This window comes from Sphaerodactylus townsendi, linkage group LG03 (assembly GCF_021028975.2).
Source record: "Sphaerodactylus townsendi isolate TG3544 linkage group LG03, MPM_Stown_v2.3, whole genome shotgun sequence".
Lineage (NCBI taxonomy): Eukaryota > Metazoa > Chordata > Lepidosauria > Squamata > Sphaerodactylidae > Sphaerodactylus > Sphaerodactylus townsendi.
In genome coordinates this window covers 61,201,898-61,227,587 of record NC_059427.1, presented here as the reverse complement: position 1 = coordinate 61,227,587, position 25,690 = coordinate 61,201,898, and the positions used below count along the sequence as shown (strand labels likewise).

Sequence of the window (25,690 nt, the reverse complement as noted above, 5' to 3'; positions counted from 1 at the left end):
AATAAGACCTGCAAGGCCTCCACCACAGACAGAAAGAAAGAAATTCAATGTAGAGTAGTTCTGAAGGGGTATTGTTGCCATATTCTACTAGTAGCTACAGGCATGGGAATGGGAGAGCAACATGGCTATTTCTAATGCCAACAGAAAAATTCCCAGAAGACATTGATGTGGGGAACACACAACTCATGCAGCTTCTTGAATCTACAAGTGATTAGACCACAAGCAAGCTGCTCCTACAGCGTTCTGATCATACACAAATCAAGGCTTTACCAATGTGGACATTCTCCTTTCACAGAAGTCCCACTGAAAGGGGGCTTTAGTTATGAAGAACTGCAGGCATAGTTTGCCCTAACCTCGATATCTCAGGTTAGCCTGATCTTGTCAGATCTTGGAAGCAAAGCAGGGTCAGTCCTGGTCAGCATTTGGAAGGGAGACCACCAAGAGAGCCCAGGACTGTGATGCAGTCCACGTTTGAAATCTCTTGCCTTGAAAGTCAGCTATGACTTGCAGCCAAAAATCCAAAAAAAGAGCATAGTTTAGTTTTAAACATGAACAGCACATTGCACCGCAGCATCTTATTTGAGACAGCATCCAGCCATGTTCCACACTCATTCAAAAAATTCTGGCCATAATCAGCTTCTGAGGTGCTCTTATGAGTGCCAGGGCTGGTTGCCAAGCTTAGAAACAATAGCAAGACTTATCAAAGAGTTCCAACGTTGTCAATGAAAGCCTCTCCCTTCCTCATCTGTCATCGCAGAGCTGATGACGGAGAAGCAAAAAAGGGGGCGGTGTATGTAGAACAGCAGCACTTCAGCTTGTATACTGGGTCACACAAAATAATCATGACTCAAGCATGTGTATCGGGTGGGCAGAGAGCGCATGGAATACTTCCCAAGTGCCAAACGCAAATGTCAGAAACACAGTCAAATGCTAGAGGATTAAGTGATGAAGTCTCTTCCAAACTCATTAAAAACTATCCTAATTTCCAAGAGGTGTGCTTGTATGTTGATATTTGTAGGAAGTCACAGTAAACATGGTCAGTTTCTTCCCTCCCCCCAGCTGAAAGTAAACAGCAGAGGAGGAGAGTGAAAATAATAGTTCTGGGCAAACCAAAATATAAAAAAGTGGGAATGTAGTGGGTGAGGAAAGCAGCTTTTATAAACATCGGTAGGAATTTTCCCAAAAAGAAGGGAAAAAAATTGCTCTCCATAATATAAGCCAGACTAATCAACTGAAAAGAGGGAGAGATCCAACATGAGATGGAGTGACTCTTTAAAGGAAGCCACGGCTATCAGTTTGCAAGACCTGAGAAAGGCACTTAATGATAAGACATTTTGGAGGACACTGATTCATATAATCGCCATGAGTCAGAAGCAACTTCACACATGCAATCAACTGAAAACTTCAGGAAAAAGTCTGTACCTCCTACTAGGCTTGCTTCTTTCTATAACACAGGAACTGGGAGTGGGGGGGGGGGGAGAGACTCCAAATAGGAGTTAGGAAAGATGGTTATTTATCAGCCATCAGCAGAAGGTAAAAATAGTGTCACTGGCTCTGTGCATAAGTGGTACATGCTGAACAGGATTTCAGCGATCTGCAACTTCCCAGGCATAGGAGCAGTTGATAACGCCAGACTTTTGGCCCAAGGACAAGTTCGGATTTCTCCCTTAACATAACCTCTCATAGGCTTCTGTCTCACATCTCAACAAACATTGGTTTCCCAAAGCCTTAGATATTTCCTATAGAACATCTGTCTTTTGAAAAGTCAATCATGAGATGAGCCCCCCATCCCAATAACCAAGTCCAAACTATCCCTCAGACACATAGATGGGGCCTTAGCCAGATGTCTGCAACTTTAAAGAAGGCGGGAGTCACCTTTGCACCAATCTCTTAGCTCAATGAAGTTCTGAGAAACTGATTTTCCTCTGCCCTGTCTGGGATGGAGTGGGGGTAGCGGGGGGTGGGGGGAGAGATTGAGCAAGAGTCATGGCTGTTTTGCTTTGCATGAATATATTTTTTCAACACATACAGGAAGAGGTTTTATTTTTTAATATAGGAAACATTTTAATCATACTTTTCTCCCATTTGCAAATTGAAGTTGTAAAGTCTGGGAACCGCCTTATCGGTTCTTTGCGTAAAAGCAGGACAATCTTTTGAAAGCAGCAGTTCCTTGTTTGCCTGCTCAGGGGAATTCATTCATATAGAAGGAACTGATGTTTTCCCAAGATAGCTTCAGCTGCTGAGGGGTTGGTGTGCAGCAGCTCATTCCCCCTACTCCTTTTCCCTCTCTCAGAATAGAGGGGAAGCTACAGGAGGCCTCTTCTGCCTTGGAGGGCTGGACTGAATGTCTGCAAAAGGGAGGTGCTTGATTTCATCAAGGTTGGGCAACAGGGAAAAGGACTCCCTTGCGAAGACTATGTGAAAAAATGAACTGTTTTCTAGTCACTGTCAAGCCGTGGTGCTCTTCAGGAAAGTGTGTCAGAGACATATTCGGCAATGATTTAAGCCTTCGAAAAAACTGTGAACGATATTTCTACGCATGTAAAATTACAAACAGGGAGAAACTAGAAAACATAATTCTATTCCTGAAGTAAGAATTACCCGCACAACTGTGTACATATCATTTACAGGAAAGTTACATACGCCTTGCAGACCTTCAGCAGAATGCGCATCATAACCATCAGAATGCCACATACCTGCTGCCGTTCCACCGACGTCATTGTAGGAGTGATGCTGATAGAGCGGTTAGCATCCATATTGTTTTTGGTCAGTGCTAGAGGTTGATCCATGGTTAAACTTGGGATTGAGGCATACATGTGATTAGCATGAATGCTCACTGTTGGTGCAGCAGCCCGGTCAATTGGACTGCGGCTTCTTTCTCTGTGCTCTTTCCGGTAATCCCCATTGGCAGTCTTCATTCTAAGAGAAAACAGGCAGGTCCATCAGAATTTTTTTTTTTAGCTAGTCCAATCCAGAGCAGTTAGAAGCAATATTTCAGCATGTCTTCTGTTCATATGTTGATATTAATCAAGCAAGTGAACGAACACACACATTTACCAGCTGAAATGGTGTTGCAAGAACAATTTTAAAAAGTAATAAATATATTTATTGATTTCAACTAGCTTTTGGGGAAATACACAAATTAAAAAAGTAATACAGTGTCCATATCGCGTGCATCCAACAGCACACCTCATGACAATGTTTTGAAGAAATAATTTACGGCTCACACCACCTACTGACATAGTATCATTTTACTAGACTGATACAAAGTGAATGAAACATTAAGAATAGAAAGTTTCCCTCTGAGAACAGCATAAAGCCTACTGCTTTCCATCCCCTATTCCATCCCCTATTCAATAGTGGCATTTTCACTGAGTGTGAGAAGGCTGGGAGTCTTTGCAGTGTGTGTCCTGGTAGGCAAAGGAGGAAGGGGATTCAAATAGTTGTTTTACAACAACTGTCAGCTAAAAGTGAGGAAAGGCGAAGTGGTGCTACGCCAGAGACCTGTCCCTACAGAAACTAAGCCTTCCCTACTACTGCTTTGGGGTAACATCAGTCATCTAACCAGCAGAAAGATCTAAAGGATGGCTCAGTTTCTGCTTTTAAATACCTTATTTTCTGCCCCAGAACATTCAAGGCAGATTATATTTCAAAATAATTGCTCTCAGTATAATAATGTATCTGACACAAAAGAGAAAATATACAGAAATGGAACAGAAAAACAAACACACAGGTATTAACTGCTAGATAATATACATAATAATTACATAATAACCAGTTATAATCAGCACTAAAGACTGTAGACTCTAACCCAGGTTTCTCTGTGCTAGCAATGAACACAATGTCAAAACAAAAACAGGACATTATGCAGGGCCTGACAGACTTTCTTTGGCTTAAAAAGCCACCCCAAAACTTCAGAAGCCAGATTTATTTTTGAGCCTTCAAGGTTTTATATTTTAAAGACCATACACTTTCTAATAATCACTACCAGTTCCTGCCTCCTGGATATAGGGGTATGGAATCACCCACCAAGATGGCCTCCGTCTCCGGAAGAACTAAAACCAAATCTCACTGGTAACCACGGTAATTACCACAACAAAAAGCTAGCCTCTATAGCTCAAGTAAATAAGCTTACTATTTTTTCTGAGAAGCTAAGGACCCCAGACTTACTGTTTGCAGGCCCATGGGGGAGGAAGAGAAGGGGAAGCTGGCTTTCTCAGAGAGGTCAGTTGCTCATGTGACTGGGCAGTAAAGGTGGTGGCTGGCTCTGACTGCTTGGCCCTTCTTGTAGCGACTGGGGGAGCTTCCCAGCATGGCCACCAACCTCCTTCCTGCTTGGTCAGCCAATCCGGCATGGCTTGGAAGGCCCCATGGGGAAGGCTGGGGTCCTTGTAAGGCTCCCAGGGCTGCTGCTCTTGCCAGGTCGCATTCAGCCTTGTGTTTTATTTTGAGTGGCAGATGCCTTGCTGAGGATTTAAAGAGCCAGACCTCAGATTTTGAAGCAATGAGTCTTGGGAAGGGGTCTCCTTCTATGGCCGGGTACTTTCTCTTGGTCTTTTCTGGACCCTTTTATGGGAGTGTCTGGGGCCCAGTGAGGGTTTTTTCCATGAAGAGCAGACAGGCCTCTGGGTGGCTACTGGGTCTCCCCTTTTTTCCCTGAGCCTTTCTTTTGGCGTAAGACTTGGTGAATACCAAGATTTGGTTGATTGGCTCACATATTTGGGGCAGGTTAGATCATGCAGAATGGGAACCAAAGGGAGGGGCCTCAGTGGCCTTGCCGGGAGCACAATCAAGGGAAATGGCAACACATCTGATGCAGGTATGGCCAAGCTTGTGAGCACTGCGAGGGTTACCACCCCAGGTTTTCCTGCCCACACCTTACAGCAGTCATTTCAAGGCAGCAGGCATCCCTCCAGAGGTGCCATCAGCACTGCTCCCCAGGCCCCAGGGAAGTGAGTCCCTAGGGCAGTGGTGGCGAACCTTTGGCACTCCAGATGTTATGGACCACAATTCCCATCAGCCCCTTCCAGCATAGCCAATTGGCCATGCTGGAAGGGGCTGATGGGAATTGTGGTCCATAACATCTGGAGTGCCAAAGGTTCGCCACCACGGCCCTAGGGTGTGTGTGTGTGTGTGGGGGGGGGTTGGGATTGGCCATTACCCCAGCATTCCATGAGGTGTTGTGCCCTCTACTGGATCAGTACCACCGATGGGCAGCTGCCAGTTTTATCTGAGAGGGTTTCAGCCAGGGTTTCCATATACCATTCAGTGGCCCATGGGTCCCTATGGATTCAGGCAATTTCAAATCTGCCCAGGACTTGCCCAAAGTGGTCATGCAGAAAATTAAAAAGGAGTGCTTGACAGGTTGCATGGTTGGCCCCTTTCCAGTCCCTCTGCTGTCCAACATGAATGTTTTCCCATTGAGGATAGTCCCTAAGAAGGTCCTGACAAATTTCACCTTAACGACCACCTTTCCTACCCTAGGGGTGCCTCTGTAAACAGGGCCATTCAACCAGAGTTCTGCTCAGTCAAGTATGCTTCCTTTGGTCAAACCATGGCCCTGGTCAGGTTCTGTGGAGCGGGGAGCCCTTATGGCAAAATGCAATGTTCAATCTGCCTTTTGCTTGTTGCATCCAGACGATTTTTGCCTTCTGGGTTTTCAATTCGAAAGTGCATGGCATGTGGACAAAACTATGTTCATGAAGTGCTCAGTTGTCTGCGTGGTTTTCAAGACATTCAGTACATTCCTGGAGAAGGTTGCTAAAGACAGGGTCATTGTCCACACATCACACACTACCTTGACAATTTTGTGTTTGTGAGCCTGGGCAGGAATGTTGCATGTGCAGAACAACTGGCCACATTCCAGGCCCTTGCTTCTGAGTTGAAGGTGCCTTTAGCATTTGAGAAAACCAAGAGCCTCACCACCCAGCTGGTGTATTTGGGGAACCAGTAAAATGGATGAAGGCGTGAAATAAGTGGAGAAAGAGCTTAGACTGTCTATATATACATATGAACACATATGCACTACAAAAGCTCCTGTTACAACCTGAAAAGCTTTGGTTTTGACTTCTCAGATCGCCACTATGTAGAAGAGTTCTGTGATTTTGCCAATGAAGACACTGCCTGGTACCAATCCTTGCCAGTTGGCACTATCTGTATTCATGAGTAACTCTTTAGCTTAAAATAGGTGAAGATCTTTATTGTAACCGTTCTCACCTTACAAGGGACTTGTGAGTTTGAATCAGGGCTAAGACAGACATGATGGCTACTTTGGTACTTCCAAAGGAAACTCATCCATTGTTTCTTTGCCCTGGCATGTCTCTGTAACCTGAAAACTTAACACAAAACAGGGTTCTATCCTAATTAAGTATACAAAAACATCTAAACCTCCTCAAAAACCACTGTAAGACTGAAATAAAGTACAGACAGCTGAAAACTATGCCTTTTGATCAAACATCCTCAGTTTTGTATTATTTCAACCTTTCCAAGAAAAAGTTCTAAGTTAAAAGTTCACACATTGTTAATGAAGGGGCTTTCACTGAGATCTCCTTTGTCACCTTGCAATACTTGGGGTTATGATTCCAACTTGCCTGCCAGAAAAGGTTCCAGATTTTTGACTTTTTGAATGTCTTACAAATGGCCAACATCACCTGATTTTGGTAATTCTAAATCAAAACTATAAGTATGAGTTTCTTGTTTGAACATATGAAACAGAAGTGTTAGGCACAAACCATCAGGTACGAAACAGCTGAAGCTCATACATGCCCATGTATTGCTTAAAGCTTCTTATTTTCACCATGCTAAAAACAGACATTGTTTTCCATGATTCCCCCCAGTGAATCATAACTAGGCTCCACTGCTTACCCAAGCATCATGTGCTTAGATGGATGACATACCAAAACCACACACATCCTGACTGTTAGAACCGAAATGTAGCAGATTTTCATCCTTGTTAATTCAAAGCAAAGTCTCAGCTGAGCCGGTGTGTTAAAAGGTTCAATGGGTGGTTACGACATATTGTCTTTAAATGGTTCTTGTGTTGTAGAATTGTTAATGCGGCTGTTTACTGGAACAGAGAAATGGGTAATTCACACCCATCTTACAGAAACAGGAAAAATTCGCCAACTGTTTAAGGAAAAAGGGGAAAGAGGAAAAGGAGAGAGAGGCCTAGAAAAAGGGACTGTTCCCTTAACCTCATTTTCAGTGTCCAACTCTTTATAGAATAGCAGCCAAAAGCACTGCTGAGGAAAAAGCTAACATCACAGTCTTTTTTTTCAGTATAAAGCATATGTTCAAGTTGGCTAGATTAAGGTACATGAATATTTCACTTCTAACAATTAAAATTTTAATCCCATTATATCCTGACAGAATGCCCCATGCTAGCCCAAACTCATAAGTTATGCAGGGTCTGCCTAGAAGACCAGGGTTGTTATGTAGCACAGGCAATGGCAAACCACCTCTTAATGTCTCTTGCCTTGAAAACCCTATGGGTCACCATAAACTTGTTGTGACATGATGGCACTTTCCACCACCACCACCACCAATTTCAGAACTATTTCAATTAGGTAAAGGTGCAAACACCAGGTCATTACTGACCCACAGAGGGATGTCAGATCACAACATTTACTAGGCAGGCTACATTTTAGAGGGTGGTTTGCCAGTCATCTACACTTTACCCACAGCAAGTTGGGTACCTCTTTTACCAACGGATGAAAGGCTGAGTCAGTCTTGAACTTACTACTTTGTGCCACATGGCTCCTTATTTTTATTTATTTTTTATTTCAATTAGCAGATTTGAAAAAAGATGGGCTTTGAAGAAACTGCTTGGTTTCTGGGAGACTATTCTCACTCACCAAAGGTGATTGAGTGACTGACTCAAAAACTGTATTAATATTGCTATAACACTCAGAGTTTGTTAAAACAAGTTTTAAATCAGAGTATCTCTAACTGAAGTTGGTTTTCACATGATGCGGAAATTATTTGATTGAAGCAATTTTGCAAAATATGAAAAAGTAAAATCCAAAATCATGGAAGACAACTCGAACTAATGCCAATGCACAAAGAAAATGGATAAAGATCTTAAACACAACTACTGAAGTTCAACCATGCATACATTGTGCTAATAAATGTTGACCCAATGTAGAGAGCCAGTGTGGTGTACTGGTTAAGAGTGTCAGACTAGTTTCTGGAAGACCCAGGTTTGAATCTCTGCTTGTGCCATGAAACTTCACTGGGTAACCTTGGGCCAGTCACACATTCTCAGTCGAACCTACTACACAGAGTTGTGAAGAATAAAATGAAGGCAAGAAAAATGATGTAAGCCACTCTGGATTTCCCCTGGGGAGAAAGGCAGGGTATAAATGAATTAAATAAAGAAACATATTCTAACTGGTCTCTATACTTCACTTGATTCAACATTATGAGAAAAGCAAGGTTGAAGTGGTGCCATCTTAAGTTGTGCTATCCATTCTACTGCCTTAGGACTCTACCTATCCAACAGTTCAACTAATTCAAGTTCTACATTAACTAAAGCTAAGCAGGTTAAACTATTACTCTTAATTAAAAATTAATGCAACTCCGGTAGCCCAATTTCAAATACGACACCCAGCTGAAGTACGGATCCATCTAGTGCAACACCCCATTTCCCACAGTGACCAAGCACATGTCTATGTAATATTTTATTCATTTCTGGAAGATCCCTTATATGTGTAACCTCTGTAAAGTATAAGATAAGATGACAGAACAGTGAGTGAGTGCGGGTGGCTCTAAATAAAACAGTTGTTTTCTCTTACATGTAGAATAAAATACATATAAGTAAAATAGCAAGTTCTATACAGTTAATAAGTGTAATGATTTTAGCTAGATACATAAGCATAATAGTTTCAGATAGGTGCACCTTTCTTCTGGTTTCTCTCTAAATAAATAGATCTAGTCACAAAGATTTACTTTCTCACATGCCCCTTAAGCTCACAGCTTCCATACAGAACAAAGATATCTCTCCCCGGCTGTTGTGCATTTTCTGGGCTGTGTTGTCAATGGTCTGGTAGTTTTTGCTCCTAATGTTTTGCCCACCATCTATGGCTGACATTGTCAGAGGTATGTCACAGTGAGAATTGTTTCTCTGCATGTCTCTCACACTCAACAGTACCTCCCCCCACCTTTCCCCATCAACTCTGCCCCCTAGGGTAGAGCTACTATCCACTCATAAGACACTCCAACCACTTAACTTAGCCCTTCTCTTTCTTACTGTACAGGTCAGCATGCTAAATCATGGATACATATAAAACTTCACACTGAAACATAGAAACAAAACATACATGCAAAATATTTACATAGTGAAAACATCCTTGCCTAGAAAGTCCACAGAAGGAGCACAGAAATTAAACCCCTTGCTCCTAGCAACTAAAACTCTGAAGTTTCCTACCTTGAAACCTAGTGAGTTAGTTAGATCCAGTCAACTTTTTCATTTGTCCCATCCAATTTCACACCTTATATGGTACCCTCTGACCTTCAGCAGTATAGAGGTCACCCTCTATGCCAGTATAGAGGTAATGAGATCTACACCAGTATAGAGGTAAAAGAAATCCATTAAAAAACTTGAATTGAAAGAGGTTACAATTTCATTGAGGGATGAAAAATAATAAAAATATACATACATGTTGCAAATACACACACACACAGTTTTATAAAGAGAGATGATCGACAATGGGAACAGAGGAGGGCACTGAGGGAATGGCAATATTTACCAATCTAGAAGAAGTCCGAGAAAGAGAGACACAGCGACCAGCACTGCTCCCAGGAAAGGACATTAGACGCAAAGAGAGTGGTCCAAGGATGATTTGCCATGGCTCTTAAGGGCTAGTGATAGGAAAAATTGGCCCTCAGGCTATAAGAGGGATAATCTTCCTGGAACAAAGCAAAGTTCCATTTCTAGGTTCAGAAAATGATGTGGAAAAAGCCTTGGTTGGATGGGTACATCCTAGACTTGGTGAGTTTTGGGCTGTGCTGATGAAATTAAGACCAGCGGCATTACAAGTCTAGATGAGGTTGGAATGTTAAAACAAAGAAACTCTAGAAGGTTCATGGCCCTTAACAGTTGAACAGGGGGTTTAAGATTAAATGAACCCTTTGGAGAAAAAAGTGCAGGGTGATCTAGTGGATTTGCTGATGAAATCAGGGTGAGAGCATTTGCATATTTTTTGTGAGGTTGGTGTCAGGTGTATCATCTCAAGTCTGGGTTGTTTTTATCCTGATTTGAGTGGTTGAGCCTTCAGGGAAGGCATTGTTTGATGCTACACATACGTGATTTGGGAGGAGGAAAGGCTGATGTCATGTGTCAGGCAAACTCCTCTTGATATGAAAGACCTTGAATTAAGATTTGGCATCCATCTTACCCTTGTTTTGCTCCATGAGTCTGGGCTGTCCATAATATCAAGAAATATCTGGTAGGGCCTTCAGAAATAGAAGAAGAGTTTGGATTTATATCCCACCTTTCTCTCCTATAAGGAGACTCAAGGTGGCTTACAAGCTCCTTTCCCTTCCTCTCCCCACAACAGATACCTTGTGAGGTAGGTGGGGCTGGGAGAGTTCCGATGAATTGTGACTAGCCCAAGGTCACCCAGCAGGAATGTAGGAGTGCGGAACACATCTGGTTCACCAGAGAAGCCTCCGCCACTCAGTTGGAGGATTGGGGAATCAAACCCGGTTCTCCAGATTAGACTCCAACTGCTCTTAACCACTATACCATTCTAGGCCCCCTGTCTGGCTGTAGGCTTGCATGGCAACAGCTGAATAATCCTTTAAACTTAGTTCAACAAGTTTCTCTGAATCAATTCTGTGCATACCCACATCTCACAAGTATGTACTCTAAGACCACAAATTTTATAATTCTCTATTACACTGTTCCTTTGTTATTGTTTTTCTACCAAAGGGCTCCAAAATCTTTAGCCTTTCATCACATGGATGGGACTCCAATAGCTTGACCATGTTTGTTCTCTATTTCTGCACCTTTGCCATCCCTGTACCATCCCTTTGAGATGTGGCAATTATTTCCATATATTACTGAAACTTTCAATTCCCAACTTTATGAAAAAAATGTATTTCAAGAATTGTTTTTAAATAATTATAATTATTTTGTACTAAGCTGTAACAGAAAAGTACTGATTGTATTTTATTATATTTGTATTGTTTTGACCTGGCTCAAAGGCCTTGTTACAGGATGGCATAAACATGTTTTAAAAGTGACAACAAAGATTAGCTTACTCTTTGTATTCTCAAAATGTAACTCAAGCCAAGAAAAGAAGAAAATAAATTGATGTACTCAATTTGTTTATACACAAATATAACCATTCTGAAAGAGGCCACCCAGTTACAACCTAGTAGAAGAACTAGAATTTTATTTGTGAAGAACTACAGCGATTGAGATCTAAGCCAAACTTTTTCTTCATTTTGATGAATCAATTCCAAAGCCCATCTTCAAAGGCTTAGAACAAAAGGTGAAGCAGAAAAGGTTTGCAAGATTGCCCAATTTTACATACGACATGCAATTAATTGTTGGAAGCGTTTCCTAACCTACTATACAACACAAGCCAAAAGCCAGGATTTAAAGTAAAGCTGCCCAAAAAGTACAAGAAACCTATTTTAAAGTAACAGGACAAGTTAAGAAGTAAGTATTTTTTAAAACAATACTTTGATGATGCTTGTCTTTTAACTGTTATACGATGAATGAATGAATTTGTTTATTGCTTAAAGCCAAAGGCCATCACAATACAGAATAAAATAGGTACATAGCAAATATACATTTCACCCAATCAAAATGTCCTTCCCCCATCAGAGAAGTTTAGGTACAAGCACACTCAAGATATTTTGAAGAACATGATAAACAGTTGACTGATACTTCAATGTGCACAGTAGACGCCCTGCTTGAAACAATGCCATCTTTGACAAGCACAATTTTTAAGCAGGATAAAACAACTGGAATTGCTGCAATAAAAACCTAGAGTCAGGAACTGATGGATGTCCTTTCTTCCCTGATATCCTTACAAAGTTTTTAGGGGCTCCCCAAAGTATCCTTGGACAAAACTTACATGGGATTGCTAATTTGTATCTACCAATGGATAAGATTCCACCAGCTTTTTCATTCAAAACTGCCCTCTTTAATGCAGCTTCCATCTCACATGATTTCTTTCCCTGGCAGTTCCAAGACCCCCAGCATAACATCTTCCTTTTTCACCACCTGAAAGGCTGGCTGGATCCTCCCAATCTTCAGAAGAAGAAGAATGTATTTTATTGAGTTAATCTCACATGAAATTTGACCCATACAGCTATTACATTTAAACATAAAGTACTGTTGTCTTGGAAATATATGAGTAGGGGATTAAACATAGGAGAACACTTTCTTTAGCAAGCTTATCAAGCTTATCTTTAGCAAGCTTATCACCTTAGGGGGTGGGCGGATTATTATTATTATTATTATTATTATTATTATTATTATTATTATTATTATTATTATTATTATTATTATACCAGCTAAAGATCTGGAAGCTGTGAAATCTACAATAATAACAACAACAACAACAACTATTGCAACTACCCTGTTGCAGATAACAAATACATGTAACATGTAAACATATCATAATAATTAAACATAATAATCTGCCCCTTCCCTTCCAGTCCTTCTCATGCAAGGTCTCTCCACTGACTGAACACAACTAAGCAATACCACTCTACTTTTACTTTGTTTTAGATTTTATACCCTGCCCTACCCCAGGTAGCTGAGGTCAGGGCAGCAAACAACAGTAACATCATATGATGTAAATATAATCAATAAAAACAGTCAGCCCATTTCTAATAAAAACATCAGTTATTTAAATATCTACAATTAAAATGTCCTTCCATCATATAGTCTTAGGGCTTCCCAGCCGTATGAATAGAAAAAAATATGCCTAGTTTTATGCCCACCTCTCAAGAGACTTCCACTTTACAGCTACTGAAGTAATTCAATAAATAATCAATAATAAAAACAGAAAAAACAGGGCATTTTTAAAGCCAGCACTGCATGTACAATCAAAATAATGCCTGAGTAACAGTTTTGCATTACAAACCCCACCCCTCTTTGGCACACTAAGAGGGACGGTATGCACAAAAAAATCCATCTAGTAAAGAAACAAAATGTCACTGCTTACAATTAGTGTTATACGAGGTGTTTACTCACCAAGATATTTGGCCAGAAATAAGCGGAAGAACCTACCAAGCTTACATCAGTATTGAGAAACATCCCTTTCCAGATATGAGGCTCTTGAATCTACAATGGTTGGTGGAAACAGGAAGTAGGACTCTCATTCCCACCCTTTTCTACACCTCAGGGCTAAGTAGAAAGTGAGTCACTGTCATTCCCTAACGCTGGTAGTGCCTGGAGCTTGGGAATGGAAAAGAGGCATTCCATCTTTTCCCAGGCTTTCAGGATCTTGCAATCTGCTTCACTTGCTGGGAGGACGCCTAGCCTTGTAACCAGGAAGGGTTGGGAAGCTTCCTATTCCCTTCTCAGAAAAAGGCATCTCTCACTCATACAATGACCATTACTCATGGTTCGTTAGACTCTGGAACGAAATTTGCATACATTAGGATATTTTTTTTAATCTGCAATTCTATGAATATCTAGCAACAGCTCAGAAACCATATGCAAAAGTCAAATTCAGAACAGAGATCACATGTTGCTGCCTCCTGGGGTTATAATTAATCACATATAACTTCCCTGTATCCACAGCAGGCGAGTCAGCTGCCTGATGAACTGATGAAAAAAAAAAGTAGATGGAATTCAGTTTCTGTACCAAATTTGGCACAAAGCCACTCGAGCAAAACAACGAAAGCCATGTGAAGCTTTTTAACGTACAGTGTAAGTCACAGCACAGTTCTTGAACATATGGTAAATTTAATCATTTTTACAAATCAGCTTATTTGCCATTTTTTTAAAATCTGGATGCTGTTCAGAGTTCACATGATGTGTGGCAACAAAGCAGAAAATCTAAAGAGACAGCTCAGTTTCTTCTACATTTATGTACTGTGTAAACTGCAAAAAAGTTTAAAGTCCAGCAAAATTTCTACCAAAAGGTCCAAAAACTGAATTCAGAAAATTCAGCAAGACTTTTTTTTTAAAAAAATTCTCTTCAGTTCAAGGATAAACATTGAGTAAAATTATACCTGCCTTTTCCATCTTCTATTGGAATAAACACTACCCAGTAAGCATTGTTTTGCACATTCAATATTTTCCACACAAAAGTAATCTTATTATAGGAAAATTCAAACACACTGTATTGTGTAAAGTGTTGGTGGTTACAGGGAAGATGGAGTTTTCCCCTTGGTCTACTTGCATTGAATAGCCAAGTACTGTACTGGGGGAGAGGGAGTGACAGCAGTCTTCAACTTCAGAGATGGTCTCTAAATAGGAACAGTCAGATGGTGAATGGTTCAAAAGAAATTCAAGCACAGCTCTTCACTCTATTTTCAAAAATAAACTCATTACAATTTGCAGCTATTACATGACAGTAACAGCATTTCATTCCTACATGTCACTGTCTAATTACAATTAAGGGGAAAAAAACTACCTTTGGTTAACTCCTGCAATATGGAGTAGGCCACTGAGCAACAGTTACAGACGGTCCTGCTCTTTTCTTTGGTGTTTTGGGGGGGATGAGAGAAGGGGAAAGGTGTTAGCACTATGAAACTGATGCATGCTTGGAAGAAAAATCACTACTAACTCTCCAGAGCACAGCTACTGATCCACTCATACTCTTCTCTGTTCTGCACTTACAGTTCAAATTAATTACAGCTGAAAATACGGGCTTGCCATCTGGTTTGAAAAAGCAAGGGTAAGGGAATCAAATGAAAGCTCTCCCTCTCCCCCCCCCCACTTTTTTTTGTACTAACCTCACTTTAATCATTGCCAAAGAGCATGAAGACAGCCCTGCGTCCTCCCACAAGAAAGCCTTGGGCCTCACAAACTTGGCAAGCACTCTCCAGCTCAAAAAGCTCAGAAGGCAGAAGCTGTGTCACAATAAGAGTCCTTCCACTTAGGAAAGCTGTACTCAAAAGCAGCCAGAATGGAGTTCTTCTATATTCCTTAAACACACAATTTCTGTGAAAAAAGTATGTTCACTCCAGCGCAAAAGGTTTTCAAAATTAAATGACTCCCTCTTAAAGCACCAAAAAAGAGGAAGAAGTGTGTCTGAGCGTCTTCAAGGAGGCAGATTAGATTAGGTGGTATCTCAGAGAGCCAAGCAAAAAGATGCATTCCAAAGCTTGCTTAAAGGTCCCAGGAATAGAGACACATGTCAGGAAGTAAACAAGCAGTGAGACTCATGTGCCTTCCCTACTGGACTGTTGCGCTGATAATCAACCAGAAGACCATTATATTGCAATTTGCTGCACGTGGCCTTCTGATGCCACTTGGCCATTTTCTTTCTTCAGCCAGTAGTTTGTTGTTTTTAGAAGCATCACTACTAATTAAATTCAAGCAAGTCTAGCAGTTTTACTCCTTGGCTATTAACAATTCTATCTGTAAGGCAGTGCTGAAATTCTCCAAATTGAACAATCAGAAGGAAAGTTTGGGGTAGAAATCCTGGCAACCAGGAATAAGTGAGTGTCCCTACATCAGTATGCTTTACAAGTCTGCATGCATATGCCAGGTCATGGCTAGCTTCTTGCTCCTCAAGAGATTTTAACCTGACCTCTCCCCAACATTATATAAGGAAGGCTGGCATTGGATAGGTTCAGGTCCTAGCAGTCACTGTTCACTTCCAAACAGCAACTTAACACAGTGAAATGTATTGTCGAAGGCTTTCATGGCCGGAATCATTTGGGTGCTGTGTTTTCGGGCTCATTGAAGGCGTGGTTATTAACATTCTTCCTGATGTTGCCAGATTTGTGGCTGGCATCTTCAGAGGATCATCTGAAGATGCCAGCCACAGATGCAGGCGAAATGTCAGGAGAGAATGTTGCTAGAACACGGCCATACAGCCCGGAAACCACACAGCACCTAACACAGTGAAACTGTGCAAGATAATGTATTCTCAAATCCTCCATGTTCTCTAAACAACTATCATGTCAGATAGGCTAGGCTTTAAGAGAATGTTTCAGTCAAGATGACCAAGCAAACTTCATGTCAGAGGGAGTATTTCAACCTAGGTTTCCCAGACCCTTGTCCATCACTCAAATCTCTACACTAGAACTCCATTAAAATGTGTAGGGTTGTAGAGCACTGTGACTAAGTAGAAAATTTAATTTCTGCCAAATTCTCTGTGATCCAGCTCTCTAAATCCTAATCCCCAGTCGATAAGACGGAAATGATTCTGCCTTACAAAGTTGTTGAACTTAACAGCTAATTTCACATGTCACCTCCATGGTCACTGCTGAGAAATTCTGTCCCACAACAGAATGAGGAATAAAATTTGGGAAAAGAGTCTTCCCTGTGAATCAGTAGTCTAGGTGTGTGCAGAAACTGTTATGCCAGCACACCATGCCGCTTTGGATATTTTAAAAAGTAGTATAAAAGTAATAATTAAATAATGTAAATAGTTCTACAGGCAGCTGTTGCAGACGTGCTAACATAATAAATGCTTGGACTGATGTATGCAATAAAGTTCTTTAAGTATGTAAGAACAGCTGTGTTGAATCAGACAAATGGACCATCTTAGTTCAGCATTCTATGTTACACGACAGCCCATCAGATGCACCCAGAAGACCTACAAGCAAGGCAGAGAGAACAAAGCCTGCCTTTACTATTGGCTATTAGTACTTGTGTACAAAGTATTAACTGCCTCTGAATATGGAGGCTCCACTGAATCATCATGGTGAACAGCTGATGATGGACCTCTCCTTCTACATGAATTTGTCTAATGCCCATTTAAAGCCTATCACTGCCATCCTGCAACTGCAAATTCCAGATGCTAATTAGCCTTTGGGGGGAAGAAAATTCAAGTATATGTCTGCCAGATCCTCTTTTTCAAAATGTTTGTTAACCTTCCCCAAGACGGAACTTGCCTTTACAGAAGCTATGCGATTCTTCCTTAGTTGTGTTCATTCTTCTATGTGATTGATAAACTCTATCTTTTTATTCCAGTTTCCTTCAATTTCTCCAGAACAGCTTAACTGGCCTGTTGTTCTTGGATCTCTTTTGGATCCTTTTTTTAAAAAAAATGTTATTACATCTACTACCTTACAATTCTCTGAAAGGAAGGTGGATTTCAGTGACAAGTTGCATATTTCTACTGAAGCATTACTTCTTAGTCAATGAGCCTCTGGTAGAGAAAAGGATTTTTTGCTGGCAAGCACAGTAATATGCAATGTATCTGTCCACCTCAAACTTGCTGCCAGTGTGTTTTGCCAATGCTTTATCAACACCATGGGCTACCAATCAGTTTCCAGTTCAAATTATTATTATTATTGTTATTGTTATTATTATTATTATTATTAGTAGTAGTAGTAGTAGTAGTAGTAGTAGTAGACCACCCTACCCCCAGAGGGCTCAGGGCGGTGTACAATAAAAGCAACAACAAACAGTGATACAACATAATATAAAACAACATAAACAAAATAAATCAGAAAAGTACATTAAAATCCATTAAAATCAATAGCAGCCTCATAACTGGACCAGCTTCAGCTTCCGAATCAGCTGCAAGGAAAGGCCCGCGTAGAGCAAGTTACAACAGTCTAACCTGGAGGTGACCGTTGTATGGATCATCGTGCCCAGGTCACCCTGGGAAAGATAGGGGGCCAGCCACTGGGCCTGGCAAAGATGGAAAAAAGCAACCAGGGTAACATGGACCACTTGGGTCTCCACAGAAAGAGACAAATCCAGGTGGACTCCAGGTTGTGAGCCGAGGAGGTTGGCGCCAAAGAGACCCCTTCCAACACTGGCGGCTGGAAATCCACCCCCCCCCCCCCGCGGCCCAGCCAGAGAATTTCCATCTTTGATGGATTAAGTTTTAACCTGCTCTGCTTCAACCAACCAGTGACTGCTTACAAGCAATGCTGTAGAGCCGCAGGGGCAGGGGCTGCCCCCCCTCCATCAACAGAATGAGTTGAGTGTCATCTGCATATTGATGAGCTGAGCAAGGGACCGCATATACTGGTAGATGTTAAATAACAGGGGGGACAATAAGGTCCCCTGAGGAACATCGCAATGAAGCGGGCACCTCTGGGAAGTCTGATCCCCATGCCACACTTGCTGACTCCAGTCCCAGAGAAACTAGGCAATTTACTGAATGACAGTACCCCATACCCTGGAGACAACCAGGTGGTAGATCAAAAGGTCGTGGTCGACCACATCAAATGCTGCAGTAAAGTCTAGTAATACCAGCAGCGCCGATCTGCCTTAAGCTGAATGCGGAGAGCATCTGTGACGGCGACGAGGATGGTCTCCATCCCATGCCCAGCACAGAAGCTGGACTGGAAGGAATCGAGAGCAGATGTGTCCTCCAGAAAGCCTTGAAGCTGCTCCAACATCACTCTCTCAATTGCCTTCCCCAGAAACAAAAGATTCAAAATGGGCCGGTAATTGGCCAGAACACTGGGATCTAAAGATGGTCTTTTTAAGAGTCGACCACTGCCTCCTTCAATCCACCTGGAAACACTCCTTGCTCAAGGGAGCAATTGATGATATTCAACAGGTGGGGTCATAACTCCTCCAGGCACGCTTTAATTATCCAGGAGAGGCATGGATTCAGAGGACAGATAGTAGGTCTAACAGCAGCTAGGACCCTGTCAACATTGGCCTTGGCGAGCAGGGAAAATTGGTACAGGCAAGGACCTGAAGACGGCAACGGGGCCTCCAGTTTGCTAATTGTAGCAAAGATGGTGGTGGAGGAGCAATGTTACTTGATCCGCAAAAAAGCTCACAAATGCTTCATATAATACTTGTCCAGAATATGAAATTAACCAGCACACAGCTTCTTTGAAACACATGGACTGAAAGGGGTGAGAAATAGATGTTAATTAATCCAAACAAACTTAATATTTATCTAGTTTTAGGTGGGCAGTCATGTTTGTCTATAGTAGACCAAAATTCAAATCCAGTAGTCACTTAAGAGGTCAACAAAATTTTCCAGGGTACAAGTTCTTCAGAAATCAAACTTCACTTTGTCAGAAGTCATGGGAAATTTTTGTTGGTCTTTAAGGTGGTACTGGGCCTTAATATTTATACAGTGCATTTGCCCAAGTATTAACTTATACAGAAACTTAAGTTAGGAAATGCACTAATAATTTTACACTGCAAAGCTTTCTTTTGGCTTGCCGCAGTGCATTTTTTCACTGTGTACCAAAATACAAACACTAAATAAAGGACTGAGGTAAATCTATTTAATTGGCAAATCAATTAATAAACCATAGTACAAATATGCAGATCTGTAATCATTCTGCCAGTGAAACAATGCTTAATGTTGAAGGAATCTCACAAAACAATCTCTCTACTAGGTACGCATAGAGTTGCTTTGAGTACACAGACCTACTGATACTACAGTCCTTGATTTTTATACTCATTTAAAAAGATTATTTTTTCATTGATAGACCAACAAGATCATAGCAATTGCTCGTCTTATCTTCTCATCACATTTCAGCACATCTGCCTGCCTTGTAGACTCTTCAGACCTAGCTTTAGACTGGGCAATAAAGAGGTTGTACTGATAAAAAAGATTAATCATTGTCAAATATTGAACGCAAGTACCTTAACTGGCTTGAAGATTCAAGTAAAACGCCAAAACAACAACTTTTTAGCACTACAGAATTCCCCTCCTGAGTAAGTGCTAACATTTGGCAGTCCTAGACAGTGTTAATGCCAATTTGGGGGAAAAAATACTCGTAGCAGATTACAGTATAAGGGAAAATGAAAGGATATTGTCAAGGCCATCATTTTGAGTCTAGGGAAAAAATATTCTTATTCAACCAGAAGTAAACATAAGGTTTTATTCCAAACCCTGATTTTACAGCCATTGTCTATAGCAACAGTGTCCACAACATTCTAACTCTCAAGAGTTCAACTTTCTAGTAAATAGTACATCTGTCAAGCTGCAGGAAACATCTGGGAAAATGGTTGAACAAAAAATAGCAAGTTTATAATTTTTTCTCCATTAGCTTACAGAGTATAATCTACAATACTATGTTAAAGAAGTTGGAATTTTCCTTCACTGTGGCCTTGATCACTTAAAAATGTACATAGGAGTCACTAAAATACTGCACAGATAAGCATGTGCTGATCCCATGCAAGCTGCAATCACCCATTTGGCAGTGTCTCTAGAATGCTTCCAAAACCACGACCCATGCTGATGGAACAAAACCTGGACATAAAGAACATGTATTTTGGCTGCTTGCAGCCACAGCCAGCTTGTGAGGTGTTTTGGCAAAATATCCACATGTACAGGATATGTGACTACATATAATTCTGCTTTACCGTAAGATTGCTGTATCAACCATGTACTACACATTTTTTTAGTGTATTTGTTATCTTGCCCTTCTACTCCAAAAGGAGAACCCAGCACAACCTTCAGCAAAATGCACACAAGAATGAAGCTCCATCAGTCTTTATGTCCTGGTCAGAAAGTGAGTGAGGTGTTACAAGAGTCAGAGTGCAAAAGGTACAACACAAAATGTAGTCAGATTGATTCGAGAAAGCTTTAAAGAGAAATTGCAGAATGAGATGGCAGAACTAGAATTCATTAACAAGTTCTGGAGAATGGATGCCCCCAGCCCCCGAGTTAAACAGGGACATAGAATTCTTATCTTACTACAAATGCTAATTTTCTGCATTTCTCATCACTGTATAGATCAGTGGTTCTCAACCTTTCTAATGCCGTGACCTTTTAATACAGTTCCTCATGTTGTGGTGACCCCCAACCCTAACATTTATCCATTTTACAGATGGAGAACACTGATGCAGAGAGTCTTAGGCAACCCAAAGGGGTCCCGACCCCCAGGTTGAGAACCACTGGTATAGATCTCCTTTCTCTAATCAATCTGACTACATTGTTTGTGCCTTTTGCACCGTGAAATATATACAGTGGTGAGAAATGCAGAAAATTAGAATTTGTAGTAGGATAAGAATTCTATGTCTCTGATTAACTCAAAGGGGGAGGGGGGTCCACCTTCAGAACTTGTTAATGAATTCTAGTTCTGACATCTCATGCTGCAATTCCCCTCTAAAGCTTCTCTGGATGTGGACTGCCACTGTTAGGTCAGTAATGGAATGACCTGGAAGATTACTTTTTTCTTCCATTCAATTCTAAGTATTGTCATTTTTAATGTCAGGTTTCTATTCACATATTCTTTTGCACAGGAACTGGCCTGTGTATCTGATGCAGAGAGTAGAAGAGTACTGGTAATACTTGATAGCATATACTACATTGGAGGATGAGCAAGTGAATTAATGTGAGATGATATAGCTGTTGCTGTTAAGTCCAGTGAGCCTATGTGGCCATTAGTGGTGTTCTATTGCTTAATTTGGGTTATGCTGTAGCAGGTCCTCTTCTTCAAGAATCAATCACAGTTGGCAAACCAGGCTAAGCTAGTAAAAGAAGTCCAGAAGCACCATAAACTGTATATAATTCTTTTTAAAGTCTAATTGCGAGCAATAGGGGATTCTTGAAAACCTACCCAATGCAAACACCATAATTGATATGAATTAACTATTAACACTGTCAGAACAGAATATACCTGAGGTCCCCAACCCGCTTCCTCTGGGCACCATGGCACACACCAAAACCTTTCCTGGTGTCTACCAAGTGTTTTAGAGGGTGGGTGGCGTCGAGTAGGTCTTTTGCCCAGCAGGGCTTCTGACTGGCCACTGGAAATCTGATTGGTTGCATAGATTTTCTGAAAATGTCACTTTGGTTGCAGCTGCTACCAAAGCAGAAGGATCTTCACCACATGACTGAAGGTAGGCTCTATGTATGCAAGTAAATATTTTAAAACAGTATGTTCATTTTAAAAGGCAACCTGGTAGACAGATCTTCTGCCTTAAATAAGGATTACCATTAGAGTTGAGCATAACCTCACGCTCTGATATTTTGTGGTTGGCTCTTCCTTCTGTTGGAGCCATTTTGTGTTTGTGCAAACCACTATCAGAATTTCAAAGACGTCCAGAGGCTCAAATGGTTGGGGACCCCTGGAATGAACCTTTTCCATTACTGAATAAATAACTAGGAAACAGTAACAACACACTAGAGCAGCACAAAAAGAAACACACGGGTCGTTTCCGATCGGTCAAAATATCCTGGGTTGAGCAAGAAAAATATGCCTGTGCAGGCAAGATGTTAGCGCGGTTTCCGGTTCTAAAGCAGGTTTGCCTCGCAATATTTCCCTCCTCCTGGGGTATTCAAAAACTGCCAATCAGGAGCAAGACCTGTTTATTTTTCCCGCCCAGCCACATGATCTCTCTGCTTGACATTCATTCAAGCTGTCACTCAAAAACAGCAGCCAATCAGAACTCGGGACACCGGGCATGCTCAGACATGCTTGAAATGTAAATACAGAAGTCCTGGGCTCGTGCAAAACAAGCTGGAGTATTTCCTCCCGGTCTTTACTGTATTCCTTCAAAAAATGGGCAGCCAAGTGAACGTACACCCCAGGATAAAATACACCCAGGTTAAAAAAACTGGTGGTACACAGGTATAATTCTGCCATGCGGAAAGAACCACAGAAAGAAAACCTTCACTTCACAACAGAAGGCCTTTTTCACATGGACAGCTTATCACAGATTTTCTGAGTGGTCAAACCTTTCCCTTGGAAAAGTTTTCTGTGTTTTCTGTTATTCCTTTTCCCCTGTAATTTTGGGATCCCCCACCCTTATCTCTTCAGTTGCATTTATTCCACATAATATTCCTTATGGCAGTGGGATGTTATCTGTGATGTAAAAGAACAACTCCCCCCCTTTTTTTCTTTTGTTCAGGTGCTCTAATATTACTGCACAGTTACACTTTGAAGCAGCAATTTAAAAATATCTCAGCCTCCATTTATACTATTGTGAACAATCAACCCAGAAAGGAAGCCGAAACAACTCCTGGTGCAGGTGCCATTACCTGAAGGGGAAAAAACATACACACATTTCCAGCCAAATTTGGTCTGCAGTAACACATGATAATTACTACAGCAGTCCTCAATTACATGCAGAGATTACTCCTGGTACTCTTTTCAATCGTCTTCAGCTTCAACATGGCTCTCTGCCCTAATGTTACATTGGTTGTTCAATCTATAATTGACAACGCTGATCCAAGAAACCATGCTAGTGTGGATCTTTGACACAATGTTAAGATCACAAGTTCTGTGTGAAATTGACAAAGCTGATCCAATTAACCAACATAGTTTGTATCTCTGCTTCAACATCCCATTGCTAGTTCAATATGACAAAGATTTTTTTTAAAAAAAAATCCTTTTGAAAACAGATGAGGGGTGAAGGGAAAGTTGGGCAACTACACCGGGCCAGGATTTTGTACAAAATGGAAGCAAAAAAGCTACTAGAGGAGGCATTATTACCCGAAGGAATCAAAAAATGCACACACACACCCTCCAACAGCCACATTTGCCTGCCTAATTAGAGCACCAGTAAGGCATGATCATTACTGTGCAATACCTTGCCAATTTCCTCCTGCAACAGCAACTTCCCTTGTCAATTTCACCCGCTCTTAACTATGGAAACAGTATGTTTTTGCTTTAATGTTACACTGCTAATTTAAGATGGTATTGAGAATGCTGATACAATGGACTTGGCTTCTGTCTGTGCCCTAATGTTACATCGCTAATATGATATGACAAAGATAAAAAATTAAAATTCCTTTCAAAAACAGAGGATGAGGGAAAGGAGAAAAGTGCTGAAGGGGAGGTTGGACAACTACATGGGTGTGTGTGGATAATGGTCAGGTATTTAGGGGGGGGCAGAGAAATAAAGACTGTTCCAATACAATCATATACTCAAGGGAAACTGGCATAGAAATGGATAGGAAAGAAATTGTAGTAAATGTGCTCAGAAAAACAACAGAGGAAAAGTGAACAGACTTTTCCAAAACCAAATGCAGAAAAAATGCAGAATTAAAAGAATAAAATGTACAATTTGGTGGCAAGGTATATTGTAAATAAGTCGTGCAAAAAAGGCCAAAGAGAAATGAGTCAGAAGCAGCCATGAACTTTACATCTGCTTTCCTCATTGTGTTAATAATAATAATAATAATAATAATAATAATAATAATAATAATAATAATAATAATAATAATAATAATAATAAATATACAGGTTCTGCCATGAACTCATGTGAATCTTCAAAAGCTACTGAAAGCTTGACTCTCAGGTCAAGGAAAAAAATTAAGGTATGCTGGGCGACTATCAAAAGAAGAATTTAAATTTATACCCTGCCTTTCTCTCCCGTAAGGAGTCTCAAAGCAGCCTTTCCTCCTCCCCACAACAGACACCTTGTGAGGTAGGTGGGGCTGACAGAGTTCTGAGAGAACTGTGACAAGCTCAAGGTCACCTATCAAGCTTTTTGTGGAAGAGAACGGAAACAAATATATTTGAGTCCACTACTCTTAACCACTACATCATGCTGTGCTTCCTAAACAAGGATAAATTTAAGAACATGGTGCAGCACTTGGAATTTTTACAACACAGTTTCTAATTTAATTTCCAGAGGACCCCTATATAAGCTGATTCCTGTAAATGTAAGCGCAACACTAATGTGTCCTTAAAACCATCATCATATTATTCAATCATAAACAAAATATCTGAAACCTTGACATATCATTCTATTCTCCAGCTTACAGTCCACCGCTCTTAACTATTACACTACACTGGCTCTCAAGTATGCCACATAATCAGAGAAAAGTTAACACAGGAATGCTGTCAAGGTTGCACCACTCCTGAATGAAAGACGAATCTGGCCCCTAAGAGCTTTTAATATTGCCAGTTATTTATGTTGAATGCACTAAAAACTGTTCATATACAAAAGGCTGAGAAACCTCTTAAGGCAAAATCTCAAACATTTTTGGACAAGCATGCTGACTTAATCATAAAGTTCCTGAACATGCAAAACTTCTAAAAATTTACAAAACATTGCATAAAAGCTAGCCACAGAGCTCACAGGAAAATGTAAAATTTAAAAGCTTCATTTTAACTGGCTGTTGAGGTAAGTCAGAAAAGCAAAAGCAAGTTAGCAGCCTTTTTCTCCTACTGTCTTAACATTTTGGTACTCTCAGGGTTTGCTCATTTTATTTGTTACTTGGCAAAGTAAACGATCTAAGGAGAAATTACTCAGCCTTTCAGCTCTGTGCAAGGACTCTTAAGGCAGAAATGATGCCTGCTGGGAAAAGGCTGATGTCAGCTCTTAAGAGCTCCCTGGAAGGATAAGGAGGCCTTTGTTTTCAGCTGAACTGTGAAAATGAGAAAATACCTCCAGCCTGACAAACAAGAAACCCACACAACATAGGTCAGGCCTGAGACCTCTGTTTAAAGGGACAACACTTCATTAGTGTTACACTTGCACTGACACATCCAGACATTTTCAACATTAAACAGAATGTGCTCAAGTGTAAACTTTTAAAGAGTACAAAACCATTCCCCAAATTAAGGCAACAGTGGCCATGGGAATAGGTCTTCCCCATTGCTCACCATCTACATCTGCATATCATCCAGGCATCAAAATCTACAGGTAATGACAGTC

At 40.9% G+C, this 25,690-nt stretch overlaps 1 protein-coding gene across 3 annotated transcripts in view; it reads right to left on the bottom strand.

Moving 5' to 3' along the window:
- The window catches only part of VGLL4 (vestigial like family member 4), a 110,785-nt gene that overhangs the window by 7,521 nt on the left and 77,574 nt on the right, over window positions 1-25,690 (bottom strand). For 2 of the 3 annotated variants that reach the window (XM_048489867.1, XM_048489865.1), the window contains one exon: window positions 2,697-2,919. In XM_048489867.1, the coding sequence (XP_048345824.1) occupies window positions 2,697-2,919 (223 nt within the window). Of the gene's footprint in view, window positions 1-2,696; window positions 2,920-14,925; window positions 14,983-25,690 lie in introns of those variants that run through there. The other variant, XM_048489868.1, reaches the window with a different exon arrangement.